General features: G+C 43.8%; 1 protein-coding gene across 8 annotated transcripts in view; it reads left to right on the top strand.

Annotated features, from left to right (window-relative positions):
* Positions 1–20,601, top strand: part of PLCB1 (phospholipase C beta 1) — a 771,739-nt gene that overhangs the window by 602,944 nt on the left and 148,194 nt on the right. For 7 of the 8 annotated variants that reach the window (XM_075925687.1, XM_075925686.1, XM_075925693.1 and 4 more), the window contains one exon: positions 856–942. In XM_075925687.1, the coding sequence (XP_075781802.1) occupies positions 856–942 (87 nt within the window). Of the gene's footprint in view, positions 1–855; positions 943–3,943; positions 4,978–20,601 lie in introns of those variants that run through there. The other variant, XM_075925692.1, reaches the window with a different exon arrangement.

Raw genomic sequence — 20,601 nt, 5'->3', positions numbered from 1 at the left:
ACATACGCATTTTGAGCAGAGCTCTGCAAAATAAAACGTGGTTCATGGAATTTCATGAGAAAATGCCAGCTTTTTTGTGGTTTAAACTGTTTTATGTTGTACTGAACACCAAATTTTGCTTTGTGAAATGTGGATCAAAAAAGCTTGTTTTCAAATAATAAAAATGTTGAAAATAAACTCCCATTAATTTCTTTAGGTCTTCAATGCAGAGCTATTTAAAAATGGCTGGGTCATTTTGGCTCACAGAGGCTCCAATACAGGAAAGCACTGAAGAGTGTGCTTAACTTTAAGCATGTGCTTAATTTCCGTTGAGGTCAAGTTAATGTTTAAGAGTTTTGCTGAATGTAGATCCAAGTTTTGTTCTGTAGCCAAAAATATTTGAACGTGTTTCTTTTTTCAAGGCTCCAGTCTTTCACAGTGTTTTTTCTGGGTGCAGGAATTAGCCATACAAGGCTCCTTATAGGATAGGGTTCAAAATTCACAACACAATATATTATTTTAGGAACATTGCATTGTCAAGGCTATTTAGCACACTCTGGTTCTGAATGCCTGCTGTGAAGTTTATATGCAGTATTTTAGCCTGGTCAGCCCCAGGATATTGAGAGACAAACTTCTTTCTCATCAACAGAAGTTCATCCAATTACTTCACCCACCTTGTCTCACCTATGAAGTATGTGGCATATGCAGCCACAGAAGAACTACTGCCAACAACAGAAGTTATTGGTGCATGTCAAAAAAGGATTACAGCTAAATTAAAAAGGCTTTCAGTTTTCATTCAAGAATTGTAATATTTTTAATTGGAAAAAGCAGGTTTGTGTATTGGGTGAAACAGAATTTTGTGCTGTTTTCTTACAGCTAGAAGATGCTCAGAGTAAAAGACAGGAGAAACTTGTGGAAAAACATAAGGAGATTCGTCAGCAAATACTGGATGAAAAGCCCAAGGTAAACTGTTTTGAGCACTGACATAGTGCTTTTAAAAACTATTTTCTGCAAATGCACCAGTTAATCTGACACTTCAGAAGTACGATAGAACCCCCCACATATTAAGAATATCATTGATGAGTTCCCTGGTATTTGAGATTATGAAAAAAGTCAGATCACAACCTGCTAGTGAGTAATCATTTCAGCCCCCTATCATTAGATTAGCCTTTTAGTCATTGCCGAGTATTTCTAAAAGGCATCAGTTGTAAAGGGTGTTTCTGACCAGCAGAGTGTGCTCTTTGCTGTAATGTTCTTTAGCAGTACAAAAACAAAACACAGTTTGCATAAAAAAGGAGATATCTTTTTAGCATGCTTAGCTCAAAATATTCTTAATAGTAATGACAGCCTGCCAAAAAAGGATGACAATAGATTTGTTTTCTATTTATGGAGAAAAAATGAAATATTTCAAAATGCTGGTGTTGAACATGATATATTTGCTGAATTTTCTACACTGGATCTTATGCACAGAATCTTTTTTATTCTCTTTCATGTCAGCTAAGAGCATGTACCATTCTGACATCTCTCTCACACACACACGCGTGCACTTTCTTTTAGAGATTGTGTTCTGGACCTTTTCCTGATGAAGCCAATGGGAGTACATTGACTTCAGTTCAGGTGCCCAAAATGTTATAAGATTTGTTTCAGGAAGTCCTAATTATATCAACGGGCTATTGTACATGGAGATGGTGTCATTCAACAGAGAGCTCTTCCTGGTCTAATTTTTAATGGATCATCGTGGTCTAGGGATGTAAGCGACTAGTCAACTACCCAATAAACCTAGGCTTATTGGGTAATCCAGTCACTACTTCACTAGTCACTTTGCCCTGCCTTGCTGCCTCTGTTACAAAGGCAGCAAGGTGGGGGGGAGCAGGAACCATTACTGAGGGAAGCTTAAAAGCTGGCTCCCCCGAGCACCGTCTCAGCGGGGGGCACGGGAGGCAGAGGTTCAGTGAGAGAATCAGACCTGGCTTTCGCCAAGCTCTTACTACATTTAAAAAGCAGAGCCTCAGTGAAAATTTCATTGACTACTCGATTAGCTTCTTAACTGCTATTTAACATCCCTCGTGTGGTCATCTCAGCTTTCATGTTTCCTGAATTAGATCCAGCATATTATAGGCTTCAATTTTATTTTCTTGTCTGTCTTCCACACTAATGTTTTGATGCCTCTATTAGAATTAAATTGTCAGTAATAAGGAATTTTAATGTTGACAATAGTTAATCAGTGCTGGCCTGCTATTTGCATGAAATATCAAAATAATAAATCAGGTAAATATTTTAACATCTAATGGGCGATAAATGATAAATGTAATGCATGTCTAAAAATGACATATTTTTGATTGTGTAATTTTCTACTTTGATTTTAAAATTCAGCTTTATAAAAACAAAAATTATAATTAATAACAGTCAGTTTTAATGCCATGATACCAGGGATCAGAATATATCCTCGTCTTTAAACATTCAAAAGTCTTCCTTTTTGTGTTGGATCATCAGCTTTTTAGAAATGGAGCTAACTTATTTTTTTTTAAACTAGTAGTCCTGTGGCACCTTAGACTAACAGAAATATATATAATATATTTATATTATCATAAGCTTGTGTGGGCACAGCCCACTTCTTCAGATGAGCTGAAAGCTGAAAGTCTATGAAAGCTCATGATACTAAACATATATATATATATTAGTCTCTAAGGTGCCACAAGAACTCTCAGGCTACATCTAGACTACATCCCTTTTTCGTAAAAGGGATGTAAATTAGACGTATCACAATTGCTAATGAAGCGGGGATTTAAATCGCCCCCGCTTCATTAGCATAAAAATGGCTGCCGCTTTTTTTCGGCATGGAGCTTTGCTCGAAAAAAGCACCAGTCTAGACACTGATCTTGTGGAAAATAAAGCCTTTTCCGAAAGATCCCTTATCCCTCTATGAAATAAGGGTTTGCACTTGATAAGCTTGTTTATACAAACTCTTAATTAACGTCTTTCCTTCTTTAAATTTCAAGAGTGCTTCTGTACTTTTTAGTTAAGCAGTGGAAGATCTGAACTCTGGACTCACTCCTTATGGCGAGTGAATGAGTTGCATGCAGAGAGAGAGGGATCATGCGCAGGCTTCACAGGGTTAGAATCCTCCCACACACATTCACATCCACAGCTTCAGGGCAGGACACGAGGCAAGTCTGCTTTTATATGGACTTCAACTGGACTCTCTTTGTAATGACCAATTGGCAATGCCTTTAACCTCCCCTGTCATGACCTTGCTGTGAGACCTGCTTAGTGTGGTGCTGTGTAGTACACCAAGCGATCTGAAACCTACCCCTTACCATATCATGCAAATGATTTCAGGGCTTTGCTTTTTCTAGGGCCCAAGAATTCAGTGCTAAATACCCTTCAGAGTATAAAGAGTTTTATTTTTTTCCTTTGTATTCAAAGCCAAGCTCCCTTATGAGCAGGGCATGATTATGTAGTATATCAAAAGTTTCCCCAGTTGTAGATATTTGGAAAGGTCAGAGGCACTCTGTAGCCTTTCCAGATGTAGCTCTTTGAGTACCTAGACATGCATTATGTGCGTAACCAAAGCTCCCACCAAAATGAATGCTAATGTAAGTCAATGGGAGTTTATGGGGCACATAAGCAATGCAGGATCAGTCTCCAAACAAATAGTCTAATATGTTTAGATTTGAGTGCTCCTGCCAATAATGCCACTAGGGACACCCTTTCAGCCATTCATCACCTTCACTTGGTTACTTCACAGTGACTCACAAAACCTTTATTATCACTTTACATGCAGAGCTGAGCCATAGAGAAAAAGACGATCTCAATCTTTGCCATTATGTTTGCAGCAGGGCTCGGTCGTTTAATACGGTTTGGAGTGTAAGTTTGTAATTTCCTGTACTGTAAGTTCTCTAGAAAACCTGAGGGAACTTTGCCCTGAATGGCTGGGATTTTATATCTTTTTGTTTTAATGCAGAAATCCTGCAGAAAGATATGCCCCAGGTGAAGGCCTTTGGGGTTTGAAAAGATAATTTTTCTAGACTAGGGGACTAAATTCACCACTGATGCACATCTTTAAACACTCCACTGAAGTCGGTAGAATTACACGAAGTATAAATCGGTGCAGATTTTCCCCTCCCCCCAGATAAGGTCTAGACACAGGACACCTTTGTAGTTTTTCAACTGCTTGGCTTACAATAAAAAGAACTTGAACTTCCCATCTACTCGTGCTTGATTCCTGAAATGATGCCGTCAGCTGAAAGGGATGTGAGCAGTCCCTCCGAATACTGTTTTCTCCTTGAAGTCAGTGGGAGTTTTGCTTCAATGGAACCAGAATTCCACATGGTACCTGTATAAGATGCTCCTTCTGATCACAAATTCATCTCTGGTCGAGCAGAGGCTGGAATTCAATAAGTTCATGGATGTGTTTCTATGATGTGTGTGTATATGAGGACATAGCAAATATGTCCAGCAATGTGGTAGAGAGCCTACAGGAAAAGGACAACAGTCACCTTGTTAATTCAAAGATTATATGATTATGTCTTACCCTGGCCTACCCTTCCTTAATTGCCCTCTACCTTGTGTGTTGTGTTAGAGACTGCACATCAGAGAAAACTCGTTCAAAGGCAACTCCTACGGGTGCATACATTAAAAGCCATGTAGTAATTGGAATACATCAAGGTTTCTAATTTATACCTCTCTCTTGAGCATCAGATAATGACCACTGGAAGCAGGTTGACAGCCTGACAAAGTGGACTGGTTTTAACAAATAAGGGCTTAATATGATCGTTGTTTCCACTCTCTTTTCCCTGACAGGACCATGTCCTATCAGTCCCATTATTTCTTTGTGTTCCTTTTTCCCTATCTCCTCCACTTGTTGTCCTTTTTACTTTCTATTTGTTCACTTCCTAGTCACTATCTCCTCATTTTTTCTCCCCATCCTTGTCTTCTCTCCTTATTTCATTAATTTACAATAAGCTTTTGTCTGCTTCCTCTTCTTCGCCTTCCATTGCCTCTCTTGTAAATTCTTGAGGGCTACTGTCATAGGTGCCTGGTGCCTGTGTAACCCACACACCTGCAGAGTGTGCTGCACTGTCCCATGTAATGGCACTGAGACCACTACAGGGAGAGAGATTTAGTGTGTGCTACAGCCTTAGCTGACAACGCTGTAGAGGCTCATGCACTAAGCTCAAGAAGTCCCAAGTTCGGTTCCACCAATGGCAATACAAGTGGGACTCATCTGGGATTTCAAAAGGGAAGTCTCTGAAGTTTGCGATGCGATCTCTGCTAAGGGGAAGTATGTAAACCACACACCTGCTGGGTGTGGTGTCACCTATGTCTATGCTGTAGCCTTCTTGCGGAAAAGAATATGCAAATGAAGTGTGGCATGGAATATTCCCGTGCTTCATTTGCACAAGTAATGAGCAGCCGTTTTTGCGCAAAATCCTCTTGCGCAAAAACGACTGCTCATTACTTATGCATATGAAGCACAGCATATTCCAAGCCGTGCTTTATTTGCATATGCTTTTCCACAAGAAGGCTAAAGTATAGATCAGTGGTCGCCTGCTGGGTACCAGGGGGCGTGGCCATTCGCCTGCCGGGCGCCAGAGGGCGGGGACACTCGCGCACCCGGGGGCGGGGCCACGCATACACCACACCCCATGAGCCACGTGCCTGGGGCCAGCAACCCTATGCACCGCGTGACCATGGGCAGGGCCACCCATTTGCAGCAAGCCTGGGGCCAGCGTCCTGCAGAGCCGTGTGCCCAGGGCCAGCAACCCCCCATATCCGCGCACTCAAAGCCGCCCTCCCTCCCATAGCTGCGTACCCGGGGGCAGGGATGCCAATTCGCCGTGCTCCCGGGGCCGACGCTCCCCATAGCCGCGCTCCTGGGGCTAGCACCCCCCATGGCCACGCACCCGCTAGCACCATGCTGGGGACCACTGGTATAGATGTAGCTGTACTGTCCCGTATAGTGGCACTGAGACCACTTAGAGACAGAATGTGTTTCCTCTACTGCCTTAGCTGAAAGCCAGCTGGCTTCTAAGCTCCAGAAGTCCCAGATTCCATTTTGCCTTTCAGTGTTACTCCTGCAGGGGCAGGAGGTGCAGGTAGGGCCACCCAGAGTAACAGGGAGGGGATATCGGGGGGCATCCATTTACCATTATGCTTATGACAAAAGCTCTGGGGGGCAATGCACCTTCTGAGTGCTACCGCAAGTCCTCTACGGCTACTGTAGGAACACACCTACGGGATACCTGGAATGCAGTATCCAGGGGAAAGTGTGAGCTGGGATGCTCACTGCGGCGCACCTGTGGCACTGTGCTCTCTAAGTACAACTGAGGCACCTGAGGATAGTGTGGCCATTGCATATCAGGGTCTTTTCCTTGCCTAACCTGTACATCCACTTAAACCTACAGTAAGTGCATTTCCACCCTCTTCCTCCCCCACCATTGCACGGTGATTGCAAAAATTCATTCAAGTGAGATGTGGCAAGGAATGAATTATTTTTCATGGACACTGATTGTTCCAGTAAATGGACCCTGCCCCTCCTGTCATTGGAGTGAATGAGAGTTAGTTATGGATATTCATAGGGTCAGAATAAGACCTAGTGCCCTTTGTATCTTTTAGTTCAACCCAGTAGAGCACCTGACTATAAATAACACGTTTCACTTCTTTAGTGCCTCCATTGAAAGACCTCAAAGCAAGCATTAACATGACGCACAGTAACTCATTCGGCCTCACTTAAATAGGCAGCTTTTGTCATTATTTACAATTGGAAGAACCTGAAGTACAGTGACAGTGAGCGACTTGCTCAAGGCTACCCAGAAGGTCTGTGGTGAGGCCTTTTTCATTCAGAGCTCTTGCCTCAACAAAGGAATTGAACAAGGCAAACCATGAGTTCTATATCCCTTTTAATTAGCAGGTACATGGATAGCTGTAGGGTGTATAGAAAAGCCCTATAGTGAAGAAAGGCAGCTAAGCAGTATTTTCTCATGAGACACCATAATTCAGACATGAAGGGGAGGAGAGGTTGAGTCTGAGAGCAACTAGCTAACTCTGCACAGCATGATTCCCTTTAGAAAAGCCAGATAAAGCTCTTTCATATGGCCAATGAGTTCTATGACCAGCTGCCATTATCACCACCATTGTAGGCATTGCTTATGCCATGCTGCTGGAGGAAATCCAATGGCAGAGCCTAATCCAGCTCCCACTGAATTTGACTGGAATTTTTCCATTGACTTCAGTGGTAGGGCCTGATGGAAGGAAGAGGTAGCAGTGAAAGGAGGATGCAAGGCAGCTGTGTCCATGGGTCCTCAGATCAGTTTGAAAAAATCAGAGGAGAGAGCATCATAAAATCATAGAAAACTAGAACTGGAAGGGACCTGAGAGGTCATCAAGTCCAGTGCCCTGCTCTCACAGAAGGACCAAGCACAATCTAGATCATCCTTCATAGATGTTTATCTAACCTGCTCTTAAATATCTCCAATGATGGAGATTCCACGTCCTCCCTGGGCAATTTATTCCTGTGTTTAACTGTCCTGACAGGAAATTTTTCCTAATGTCCAACCCAAACTTCCCTTGCTGTAATTTAAGCCCATTGCTTCTTGTTCGATCATCACAAGTCAAGGAGAACAATTTTTCTCTCTCCTCCTTGTTACACCCTTTTAGGTACTTGAAAACCGCTATCATGTCCTCTCTTAGTCTTCTCTTTTCTAAACTAAACAATCCCAATGCTTTCAGTCTTCCCTCATAGGTCATGTTTTCTAGACCTTTCATCATTTTTGTTGCCCTTCTCTGGACCTTCTCCAGTTTCTCCACATCTTTCTTGAAATGTGGTGCCCAGAACTGGAGACAATACTCTAACTGAGGCCTAATCAATGCAGAGTGGAGTGCAAGAATTTCTTCTCATAAGAGATGCTCTAGTCTATCTTGCTGAATTGCTTTGCATGGCTTTGACTCATGACATTTATGATTTTCCCCTCAAAAAGCTATCCTCGAAGCCAATGTACTTTTCATTTAAAATGGTGTATAAATAGAGGTTTGTGTAAGAATCTGATGTATGCTAAATAATTTAAAAACACAAGCTTATTATCTCACGGTTTGTTATGCATTATTAATTGTACACAGTGTGTGTACACATTGCTATCCCTAATCAATAATGTATACCAGGTCTGTGCCTGAAAAATTTATGGGGACTTAAAATGACACCTTTTCAAGAAGCAAAGCAATGACTCACCCCAACTCTGAAATAATCCCCCTCCTGTAACTCCAGTGTCTTCATTCTGATGAAACAATGCTTTGCAAAAACAATGGATGACTTCTTCTCCTGCCATGTGCAGAAGTTCATTTCAATTATTTGAAAGCACAATTAAGGGAGAATGATCCAGAAGGGACAGAAGATCTTAAAATATCTTTCTTGTAGACCCCAACTTGGTTGTATAATTCCCTGTTTGTGGTTTTTGTTTCAAATCATTCATTTTACTCCTGAAAATAATGTGAAAAAATTAAATTGGGGCTGTTCATAAAAACAAGGCCAGCAGGGGGTTCTCTCAGTTTTTGAGACAGGTCAATGTACAGCGCATATGATTCATAGAAATTTTGAAATTACTTTAGATTTGTCTTTACCATTTCTCAGAAGCCAGACTTGCTACTTTAAATCATTTCCATTGGAAAAAAGCAATTTCCACATGTTTGATAGCTATTCCCATATCTTTTCAGGTCACTATGCAAGAAGACCATTCCTCCTTTTCTCCACTTAGTTTCCTGGTAAAAAGCCATACCTCCTTTGAGGACACGCTAGCGTTAGACCCATTCAAGACCCATTCAAGTTCTACTGCATGGGATCATGCAAAAATGTTAGACAGAGCTTTTCCAAAAAGATGTCACTTTGCAGCTCTTCACAAAGACCTTAGATACCCATGATTCATATTGGCATGTAGGAAGTGGCCTTCTTAAAGTGTTCCCCATCTCAGTTCCTCTCTCTTTCCTCCACTCCCTGATGCAAATAGTCTTTTCTGTGCAGTGGATACAGTTTTAATCCCTCTAGATTTTAAAAAGAAAATGTACAGCTTTTAAGAACCTGCAGCTTTTAAGCTACATGAGTTATAGCAATGCCTGTACGCAGAAGTAGGGTTGCCAGATGGTTTCAACAGAAATACGAGACACACTTGACATTACATCACAATCTACATTACATCTTATTTAGAAAATATCAGACATTTATATTTTCTCATTTATATTTTCTCAATTTGTTTCCCGAACAGAAAGCTCAAATACTGGACTGTCCGGTTCAAAATGATGTACTAGGTTTTTTTTTCCATCACACAACTTCATTTTTCTAGGCTTGTACATTCATCAAAATTCTACTAGTTAACATTCTCTGTGCCTTCTTACGTAGCCAATAGCACAGAGACATGCATGCCATTGTTCAGTCTCAATAAACTACAAAACTTTTAAAAGAATATTTTTTACAAAAAGAAATTTCCCTGGGCTGAGGGTCTCAAAGTCACCACAGGGATTGATCCTGCCAGGTGCTGAACACTCTTGTCTCAATCTGGCAAGGTGCTTAAGCACATGCTTAACTTAAGCACATAGATAGTCCCATTGATTTCATTGGGATGACTCACATATTTTAAAGCGAAGCATGTGCTTAGATACTCTGCAGATGCTCGCAGCCACTCACAGGATCAAACCCTAATTGATGGGCATCCAAATCCTCTAGGCAGCTTTAAATATCTCAGCTCTGAGGTTTGTATGGAGTTTTGTGTTCCATTTGGATGAAATTCTTAGGCTTTCTCTAGATGCACGTCATTCTTTCCCTAAACTTGGAATTTCTATTTTTTTTTCATTTCCAAAGTATAGCATTTCCGGGGTGTATCAAGCCTGAAAAAGCCTATATCTGTCTGATTACTATGTGTTGTGGTAGTTTAGTAGCCTGGTCTTGATCTCTTATCTGTTTTGCTCAAGTAAAATTCCATGGACTTCAGTGGAGTAACTCCAAGTAGCCACCAGTGGGGGATCAGAATCTTACCTGTAGTCTTAAACCTCAATCACAAAAAAACCCCAGAGAGGCCTTGACAAGCATAAAAGTGAAAACGGGAGTTTTCTTATGTGTTTTTATTCATACAGATCTCCTCCTTCAATAACTGTTTATTTTTCCAGCCCAATATACATTACACTTGTAAAGAAGGATAACAGGTCACAAACGAGACATGTAACAATCAGAAGTGATATTCAGTATGCTAATTAAATCTCTTTTCAAGTGCCATTTGGGAATTCTAGCTTTCAAATCAAACAGCCCAAACTCCTACATCAAATTTCGAGTGCTTCTACTTTTGTAATGGGATTTGCAACTACATGTATTTTTAATAATGATGTCATAGACCCCTTGTAGAAAGAATATAAGTAATTTATTTTAATGAAAACTAGAGAATGGAAATATTCAGAAAAATAGGTTTTTTTCTTCAGCAGAAGACATTTTTCCAGACATGTATTTCATGTTAATTGGTGTCCTTTGCCAAAGTGCCAGAGGAAATCTAATTTTTGAGAGCTGTGAAAAATGGAGCTGAAGGGGAATGAGAGACCAAACTTTGTTTTCATTTTTCACCAAAGTAAAACAGGAGCAACTCTTCTTATTTCAGTTGACTCACTCCTCACTACATGGCTGAGATTAAGAGCAGTGCATGGTGAAAAGTATATTTCATATAGTTGAAAAGTTAGATTTGTGAAAATCATTGAGAATTTTCTTGAAGAAACTGAGGAACCAGCACTGTGAAAAATACTCTTGGGGGAATGCTATGCCAAAAAATTAAAAATTCTGCCACAGTATTTTAAAATTCTGCAAAATTCTATATATTTTGTCAAAACAATGCACTATCACTCTAGCTTGAATTATTTTGGTAATTTATTTAAACCACAAAACACGACATGGAGAAAGGGAGTGGGGAGCTTTGGAGGAAATTCCCAAACCTCCTTGTCTAACAGTAATGTAGCTAGTGTTGGCCATTTATTGTAGTTACTAGTCTACAAGTATATGCAGCCATATGCTCAGTGTTACATCATAGATGACCAAAGAGCAAGTCAGGGATGGGGGCTCAAAACTGAGGAAACTGGGGAAACTGAGCTGAAGGGGCTGCACTGAGGTCACTGGGATGCTGGGTAGGGATGTAAAATCCTGGTTAACCAATTAAATATTAGGTTAACCTAACATTTAACTGGTTAACTGAGTGGGATCTCACCCCCAGCCCGCTGGGCTCCCGCTTCCAGCTCCTCACTGGGGCTGGCTACCAGCTCCCAGCCCACGTGCTGTGGCTGATTGCCAGGGCCAGCCCCCTGCGCCAGCCACTAGCCATTCAGGGTTAGCTGTTGGGGCTGCTCCCAGGGAACCGGTTAACTATTACCCAGTAAGCATCACCCAGTAAGGTTACCTATTCACATCCCGAATGCTGGGCTATGGCATCTCAATGACAACATGTCTGAAGAGATTCATTACAGAATGTTTATAAAAGCTTCCAATTACTGAATTAGATCACATTGATGTTTAAGTCCCAGAAGGAAAGCCTCATGAGAAAGGAATAACTGTGATTCGACCGAGGGGATTACTTCTGCATACCAAAGCTAAATAATTGAAAGGGCCCTAACAGGGACTGTTTGAATAGTTTTTAATATTCATTGTTAACTTTCCATTCTTTATGGCATCCTCTTTGAAATTTCAAATACTTTTCCTCACTAATTTTGCCTTTTGTTTCCAACCCTTTGAGGTAAAATCAATGATTGAAGAACAATACTTTGTCTTGTTAGGAACTACAAAACTAACGGCCATAGCTTCTCATAAATATTCATGTGTATTGCAGTAACCTTGACTAAAAGATCAAGAGGTGACACAGGAAAATACTTAGTTGATGCTTGTGGATATGCAGTATTGCTCTAATAGAGAAATCAAGTCTTGAAGAGACTTAAGAACATGTATAGTTTATGCATGTAAATAGCTCCTTTAAGCATAAGTCTGTGGGATCAGACCCCAAAAGGAGAGGAAGGAATTGGAATGATTGGATTTTGAAAAGCTGTCAGTTTTATAAAATCAGGATTTAAGGTAGTCTGAGGGGCCATGTCTTTACTACGTGGAAGATTGATGTTACCACATTCAATCTTCCGGGGTTCAATTTAGTGGCTCTAGTGAAGACCTGCTAAATCGAACTCAGAAGGCGCCCCTTTCAGTGCAGTACTTCTGCTCCTCATGAGAAGTAGGGGAAACCAATAGAAGCATTTGCTCCAGTCAACCTCCCGCTGTGTGGACGGCATGAAAACTTGATTTAAGATACGTCGATTCCCACTACATAATTAAAATAGCGGGACTTGCATATCTTAATTCGACCTTCTGCTGTAGTATAGATCAGGTCTCAGTATGGGTATGTCTACACAGCAAAGTTATTTCGAAATAACAGCCGTATTTTACTAGCATCTACACAATTAATTCGAAATAGCGGAGGGCTTATTTCAAAATTGGTAAACCTCATTCCACGAGGAATAACGGCAATTTCAAAATCGCTACTTCGAAATAAGCGCTGTTTAGATGCTTATTTCGAAATAGAGGGCATCCAGCCCTTCCCAGGCGCTGTTTAGGTGCTTATTTTGAAATAGAGGGCATCCAGCCCTTCCCAGGGTGCCCTGCTGGCCACTCTGGCTACAACCAAGAAAACTACTCACCCTCCCCCCATCCCTGGAGCCCTTAAAGGGGTAGAATCTGGCTACAGTGCCTGTGCCAGCTCCAAGCCTGCCAGCCGAACGAACAGTCTCTCCTGCCCCTGACCCAATGGCCCCAATATGAACCAGCAAGCCACCAGCAGCCAGCCCTCCACTGCTCCCCAGGAGCAGTCTGCCAGCTCCCAGGAGCCTGCCAGGATCCAGAAAAGGTGGGCGCCTTCCTGGTCCAATATGGAAATCATGGACCTCATTGAGGTTTGGAAGACTCCTCCAACATCCATGATCTCCACACTAGATGGAGGAATGTGACTGTCATTGGCAGGATAGCTGCCAGCAAAGACCACATCTGCACCCAGGAGCAGGTGCGGATGAAAATAAAAGAGCTTCAGCAGGCATATGCCAGGGCTACAGGGGGCAGCTCCCAACCAGGGGCACACACACCAAGCTGCCTCTCTTTCAATACCCTGGACTGCATCCTGGGGGGCAGGATGGTCCGTGCCCCCCAGGTGGTCGTCAACCCTGGGGCAGAGCATGCTGCCTCCTGCCACTCCAGCGCCTGCTGCCTCCCCAGATACCACTCCTCCTCCCACTCCTCCGCCCTTCCCTACCCTCCATCCCCTCCCCACCCTCCATCCCCTCCTTATCCCCCTGGGAGCACCAAGGCCTATGCACCCGCGGTGCTGGGAGACAGTTGTCCTGGCAAGACCCCCAACCCTGAGCCCTGAGCTTTCCCTCACCCTTTTTCCCCTTGCTTCCCCCTTCCAGACCCTTCCTCCCAGGTTTCCTCCTCCCCTCTCCCACCCTTCTCCCACCTCCTTTCCCCAGTCTCACCAGAGTTTCATTTCCTTCCCCCCCCCCCCCCCCCCCAGTGTTGTTAAATAAAGAGAGTTTATGGTCATAAAAATATGTGTATTTTATTTGACATCAGGAAGAGGGGTTAGGGACGGGTAAATGGAAGGACGTGAGGGAGGAATGAGGCACAAGTCCCCAGTAGGGCACACTACGGAGATTGTTAGTGCTCCTTAGGGTGAAAGCTCTTCTGCAGGGCCTCCTGGATACTGACAGCCCCCCAATGAACCTCCCAGATGGCAGCCTGCAGAAAGTGCAGCCAGGCTCGTAGCAACGCATCCAAGAGAAGCACCAGAGTGCCCAGGGGCAGCTCTGGCTCCATGTTGCAGAGTGCTGTGGTGTCCCGAGTGAGGGCAACCAGAGCACACAGAGACAAAAATGCTTTGCTGTCCCTCATTGAGGTAGGCAAACAAGCAGGGAAACCTGAGAACCAGCTGTCCAGGGGGATCCCTTTAAGCACAGCCACACAAAGTAACTCCTGACCTGATACCCTGCCTGAACTGGTTCCGACCGGCCTTAAATGTTAATCAGGGTCCACTCAGTGTGGATGCGCTATTTCGAAATAGCAAAATGCTATTTCAAAAAGCATTTTGTGTGTAGATGCATTATTTCAAAATATCTTATTTCAAATTAACGATTTCAAAATTAGATATTTTGAAATAATGCTGTAGTGTAGACATACCCTAAGTGGCACTATAGATGGTAGCTTTAAGCTTATTGTGGTGGAGTCCCCACTCAGGTCCCTTGTTCTGGGATACCTTCTAGTCCACAAATCAGCCAGAGAGCCTTCTGGTGCCATCACCTGTGCTTTTATTGTCAATTCCCACCACCTTCTATTTACAAAGTTTACAGTCAAGTCAGCCAGCTCCTCCATCTACCTGGTAGCACACTCAGTCACACCCTGGCTCCTTGCTCTTTCTTGCTGCCCGGCTTCCTTCCTCTGCCTTATATAGCCCTCTCCCAGTGAGGCCCACAGCTGTTTCTTATAGCTCTTCAGGCCTGGGCTTACTCAGCTGAGGCCATGAGCCTCTTCAGCCAGGCTACAGTGGCAGAGCTCTGGCTTAGCCAGCTGTCTGTCACGCTCATATACAGGGAAACACTCCAATAAGATTAAATTGTACTAAATGAAGACTCTCCAAACAATGGCTAACTAAAGGTATCAAGACTATTGTGTTGTTTATTCTGTAGTTGTATATACATTATAAGTTATACTTAGAATCAAGACAAAAGTTTGAAACCATGACATTTCTTGTGGAGCTGGAAGTCTGTGATGTTTTGTTACAGAAACAACTGCAGTAAGAACAAGTCAGTGTTTCCAAAAGGAAATAAGGTCCCTGTGTTCCAAGCTCCCCAGAGCTAGGAGCGCCGGTATACCAAGGAGATGGGCAACTTAGGAAACCTGGTTCTCAGGGCTTCCAGGTTCCTGGTTTCTCAACGACCTACCAAGCAAGCTGCTGAGGATGGGAGCCTGGAATCCCAGAAAGCTCTGGTAACTTGGCAACTGACCTGCAGGGGAGCTAGGAAGCTGGGATTCCCAGGGTTTTCTGAGCCCCAGAAACATGGGTGCCCACTAGGCAGGCTCCTGAAGAGCTATGGAGACAGGTATGAGCTGGCAGGAAACCAGCTCGGCTCCTGCAAAAGTAATCTCAGAATCAGTACGTTCCTGTGGAACATTTCATTCTTGAGAAGTCGGCGTGTTCTGACAGAAATATATTTAATCAAAAAATTTCCAGCTGGTTCTACTGAGCACTCACCTGCCATCGGTATCTTGGGAGCTGTGCTTTGAACACAGGAAGAACTAGTTGGCTGAGACTGGACAACCAAGATTAGTGGAACCATTTGACCCTACGCTCTTGCCCTCACTCCCTCAGCTCGTAGAAGGATTGTGGAAGTAAATTAGCATACTCAGAGGCACTCGGATATGATAGTGAAGAGCATCATAGAAAACCCCCTGAGAAAATAAATATTTCTGTCATCAGAACAGGGTTTGAATCGTGTACAGTGAAAAAGACTGGGGTCACATAGTGAACAATGAGGAGAAAAAATGCTGAATAAATGCTCATTACATAAGTACTGTGCAGTCTGTGTACCGAGACAAGGTCCTGTAAAATAATAGTATGTGATCATGCAATTCAAGGCTATTTTCATAATTCATACAAAATGTCCACATTAAGGTGACACAGACAACATTCTGCCATTTCCAATGACTGAGCACTTGACTTTGCAGCTTTGATAATATTCTTCTAATGCAATTGTGTGTGGGTAAGCTTCTGGGATGGACCAATGAATGATCTCTTGCCTACAGACATGAAGGTTTCTGATCTTCACCTGGAGAAGATGGTCAGGAGAGGGAGGCCTAATCCAGACACAGGCCAATATGGACTCTATTCCAGGGATGGGAAAGATGAAGAACTAAACTGCAGCAGAGTTAAAAATTCCTAGTGAAGGGTCCAAAGAACTTCTCTTGGAAGAGTCTTATGAAACAGATGCAATCTGCAAGTTTTTGAGTGCTTTAAAAAAAGAGTGGAGGATAGTCTCTGGGCCTTGCTCTTCACCCCAAACTTCTTGGATACTTGGCACCATATAATTTAATCCCCCTTCTACAGGCCTCAAGCAGTGACCACTAGTTTTCTGACCAGTAAAAATTGATAGGAAAGTTCATGTTTGTGACGGATAAATGCTGGCGCTCACAGGCAGACATCTTCCTGTTTCAACTCTTTGCCTCTCTCCCTCATGAGTTACACTGTTTCTCCTGACTGCAGTTTTAATTTAATGCAATTTGATGAACATACTTTGCTGTGCAGTATTATTACTGCCTAGCTTTTGATGGGTGATGTTTTGCTGCTAGAGTCAATCTTATGAGAAGAGGAGATGGACAGTTAGAGTCTTGCATTGAGAGTTGATGGTGGTTTAGAGCTGTGAACTGCTGAGTCCTTGTGATAATTGCTGTCCTTTTGTTCAGGGTATGTGGGGGAAGGATTTATACAAGGAAAAGCTCTCGTGAAATGTGTCCCGGATACATGTGAAAGGTGGGCATGAGCAGCAGAGTTTGTGACAACAGGGGGCTTGCAAGCTCCGCTCAGTAGCTTTGGATGTCATGCTGATAAAAGAAATTGCCAATTATAGCTTAAATGTAATTTCATATTGTATTTTTCGGTGGTCCGGAGCCTTACAGCCAGTCATTGGGCACTGAATCCTCAGTGTCCACAAATCCCAGCTGCTGCCAGAAAGTCAGACTTGCTGTTTTCTTTTTCTGAAGTAAAATATTGTATTTGCTTTTGTTTATCCACTTTGTACAGTCCACTTTGCAAGATTTCTCCTGCTTTCTGTTGTTGTTGATCATGTACTGGACAGATTGGGAATGGGACCTGGTAGCTAATGGCAAGAATATTAATTGAAAATGAGCTAGAGCAACGCTGATTAGATTTAGTGTCATGGCCCTATGATGTCACGACTCCAAGACAAAGACTATGTCTAATAATAAATTTTGTTCTGTTTCCCTCATTCCTTCCTTAAAGCAAAGATGAGGGCAGACAGGTGGCAACACCATGACGTCAGTGAAACAAATATACTGGACTTATAAATAAGGGAAACCTAGTAAACTCCGCTTAGCAACAGAAAATGGTCACCATTTGGATGAGATAAAAGCTGCAAAGCAAATATCTATGATGCAGTAATATGATCCTTTCTTTCCTCCCATTTAAAAAAAATAATTTATTTACATGCCTTGGATTCAAATACCAAAAGAAAATGAATGAATGAAATTTATAAAGGTGTCCTTCAGTAAAATACATTAACAAAACATTAGCGTGCATTTGATGCTCATTCCCAACACAAAAGATTTGAAGGCAGGGAGACATTTCTAGGACTGCGTATAGCCTAAACACAGTAGAAATCCTTGTGAATTCCCCAGTGAATGATTCTTTAGTTTTAGTAAACTCCTAGCAGCTGTTACATGAATTATTTGAATGAACTATCCATTTGTGATTTGTGGGTGTGAGTTTTAATCCACTACAATAACGCTCAGATTGCTTGCTTCTTATACCTTTTAAAGATTAATAGCTGAAGCGTTGCCAGTGAGTCATGCCTCATCTGTAACCTTGGTAACTCTCTTTTTAGTGTCTCAAAGCCTTCCTAGAAGGAAGAGTATAAAATAGACGTATTGTATATACTCTGTGTACATTCATATACATGTTTGTATGTGTACATATATGTACACACACATTTATAAACACATGCATATACCATGTGTGTGAAGATGCTGTCGGGGTGATAAATTATAAAACTGTGTGATGAATTGCATTTGTCATGCACCTTTGGGCACTTTACCAACACTCTACCCACTAGCGTGTTTCCTTATTTAGATTAATTTTGAAAGAGATCATAGAAGTGCTCATTTCAGGCCTTAAGCTCCTCTTACAAGGCTTAAAAATCCCCGATCAGACAATGACAGTAGCCAATTAAATCCGTCACTATCACTGTCCCCACAATTTGATGATTTTTTCCAGTCCATAAACATGTCTACTTCTCAACCTCCCCAAATACCTGAGGGCAAAAAGATGAGCTTTGCCACCAGGTGAGCCGACAGCCTTGCCGGGCCCCTGGGGCAAGGGGCCCACCGCTACACTCCTGGAAGGGGTGGAGCCTTTTGAAGAAGAGGCAGGGCTAAGAACAGCCAGCCCTCAGCTCCACCTGAAGCTATTTGTGCAGCACTCCGAAGGCAATTTAAAAGGCCATGACTCCAGCAGCCATCTCTGCTGCAGTGGCAGGGAGCCTCAGGCCCTTTTGAATTGCAAGGCACCCTTTGCCCTGCCCTGTTGGTCACATGTCCATGTGGTGTGTGACTGTAACCACCACTAGGCGGATTTGAACCTGGGACCTCTGAAGCTTAGCTTAGGAGCCACTACTCTCTGAGCTAAAAGCCAGCTGGCTCCCAGCCCCTGCTGTAGAGGTCTCTTGGTCTTAACTGTTGCTGTCGTCTAAGTGCCATTGCATGGAACAGTGAACCACACTAGGGCTGTGTCTAGACTGGCATGATTTTGCAGAAATACTTTTAACTGAAAAGTTTTTCCATTAAAAGAATTTCCACAAAAGAGCGTCTAGATTGGCACAGATGCTTTTGCGCAAAAAGTGCTTTTGCGCAAAAGCATCCGTGCCCAGTCTAGACGCGCTTTTGTGCAAAAAAGCTCCGATGGCCATTTTAGCCATCAGGCTTTCTTGCACAAAAAATTAAGGTGCCTGTCTACCCTGGCCCTCTTGCGCAAGTATTCTTGTGCAAGAGGGCTTATCCCTGAGCAGGAGCGTCAAAGTATTTGCTCAAGAAGCACTGAATATCCTGCTCTTGTGCAAATTCAAGCGGCCAATGTAGACAGCTGCCAAGTTTTTGCGCAAAATCTTTCCAGTCTAGGCGCACCCTACAGGTGTGTGGATTACATGACATCACACTGTTATCCAGCTCAGTTTCCCCAACACCTTCTGGAACTTTTGACAAATCCCACCAATTGTACTTTAGCCGCAGTACAGGCAGTCCCCGAGTTACGCGGATCCGACTTATGTCGGCTCCGCAGTTACGAACGGGGTTTTTCTCGCCCCGGAGGACGGGAGCAGCGGGACGCCCAGATGCGCGCGGTCCCGCCGCCCGCATCCTCCGGGGCGGAGAAAAGCTGCTCCGCGTCTCCCTGGTCTGCTGGGGGGGAGCCCCCCCAGCAGATCAGGGAGATGCTGAGAAAAGCCGCAGAGCACGCGGGCAGCGGGACAGCCCAGACGCGCCACGGCTGTCCCGCTGCCGGCGTCCTCTGAGGCTTTGCTCCCCGTCTCCCTGGTCTGCTGGAGACCAGCAGACCAGGGAGACGCGGAGCAAAGCCGCGGAGGACCCGGGCGGCGGGACCGCGGTGCATCTCATCCACCGCCCACGTCTCCCTGGTCTGCTGGGGGGGGAGGCGCAGCTAGTGCGCCCCCCTCCCCCCAGCAGACCAGGCTTTTCTCCGGACGCCTGTGGTAGAGCAGCTGGGGCGCTACCGGTTGGTCCCGTAGCACCGCTCTGGGCGCTACTGGACCAACCCGGCAGCACCCCAGCTGCTCTGCCCCAGGCGTCCTGATTCAGCCGCTGCTGGTCAGTTTCAGCAGCGGCTGAATCAGGACGCCTGGGGCAGAGCAGCTGGGGTGCTGCTGGGTTGGTCCAGTAGCGCTGAGGAGCGGCGCTACTGGAGCAACCCAGCAGCACCCCAGCTGCTCTGCCCCAGGCGTCCCCAAGTCAGCCGCTGCTGAAACTGACCAGCGCTGACTACAGGAAGCCCGAGGCAGAGTTGCTCTGCCCCGGGCTTCCGGGAATCAGCTGCTGATCAGTTTCAGCAGCGGCTGAATCTGGATGCCAGTTCCGACTTACATACAGATTCAACTTAAGAACAAACCTACAGTCCCTATCTTGTACGTAACCCGGGGACTGCCTGTACATGCGAAATTGGTTGAGTTAAAGCTTAAAGGGGAAGCTCGACTTATTAATTTGCCCAGTTTGGCTCATGCTAAAGGCTTTCTCTTGACTAGAGTTTCAGAAGCCATTAATTAGATCAAGATGAATAATATGCTAGTCTGAGGCAGATATGGCTTTACAGATAAATAGCCACAGTTGGAATTCCACTTGGAACGCCACAGACAACTAGCACAGCTCATTGGTCATGGGTGTTGTATGCTCCCAGTGCTGCTTAATGAATGTGTGCCACATTCTAGACAAACGTCACCCTCCGAATGGTCTCAATGTGTAACCCCAAAGAATGCATCCTCCGGTAGCCCATTCTTAAAGAGATAACGGCATGAATAAACTTAGTGAAGGATCCATCTGAAGTGGAGAGCCTCACTCCCTTACCAAGCACAAATGGAAGACCGTTTTCAACAAGGCTGCTGTCGGGGTAGCAGCCTTGGGTATAGTATCCCTAAATTGTAAACCTGTTTCAGAGTTCTTAGTGACACCATATCATTTAGTGGTGTATGTTAATTTAGGTAATAAGGCCAGCTTGCTCCTCTTGAAATATAATTTATCTATAATGCAAGAGGTTCTGGATTAAAATCAAGGGGAAGATGTGG

The sequence above is a fragment of the Pelodiscus sinensis genome, chromosome 3 (genome assembly GCF_049634645.1).
Source record: "Pelodiscus sinensis isolate JC-2024 chromosome 3, ASM4963464v1, whole genome shotgun sequence".
NCBI lineage: Eukaryota > Metazoa > Chordata > Testudines > Trionychidae > Pelodiscus > Pelodiscus sinensis.
This window is presented reverse-complemented; position numbering and strand designations above follow the sequence as displayed.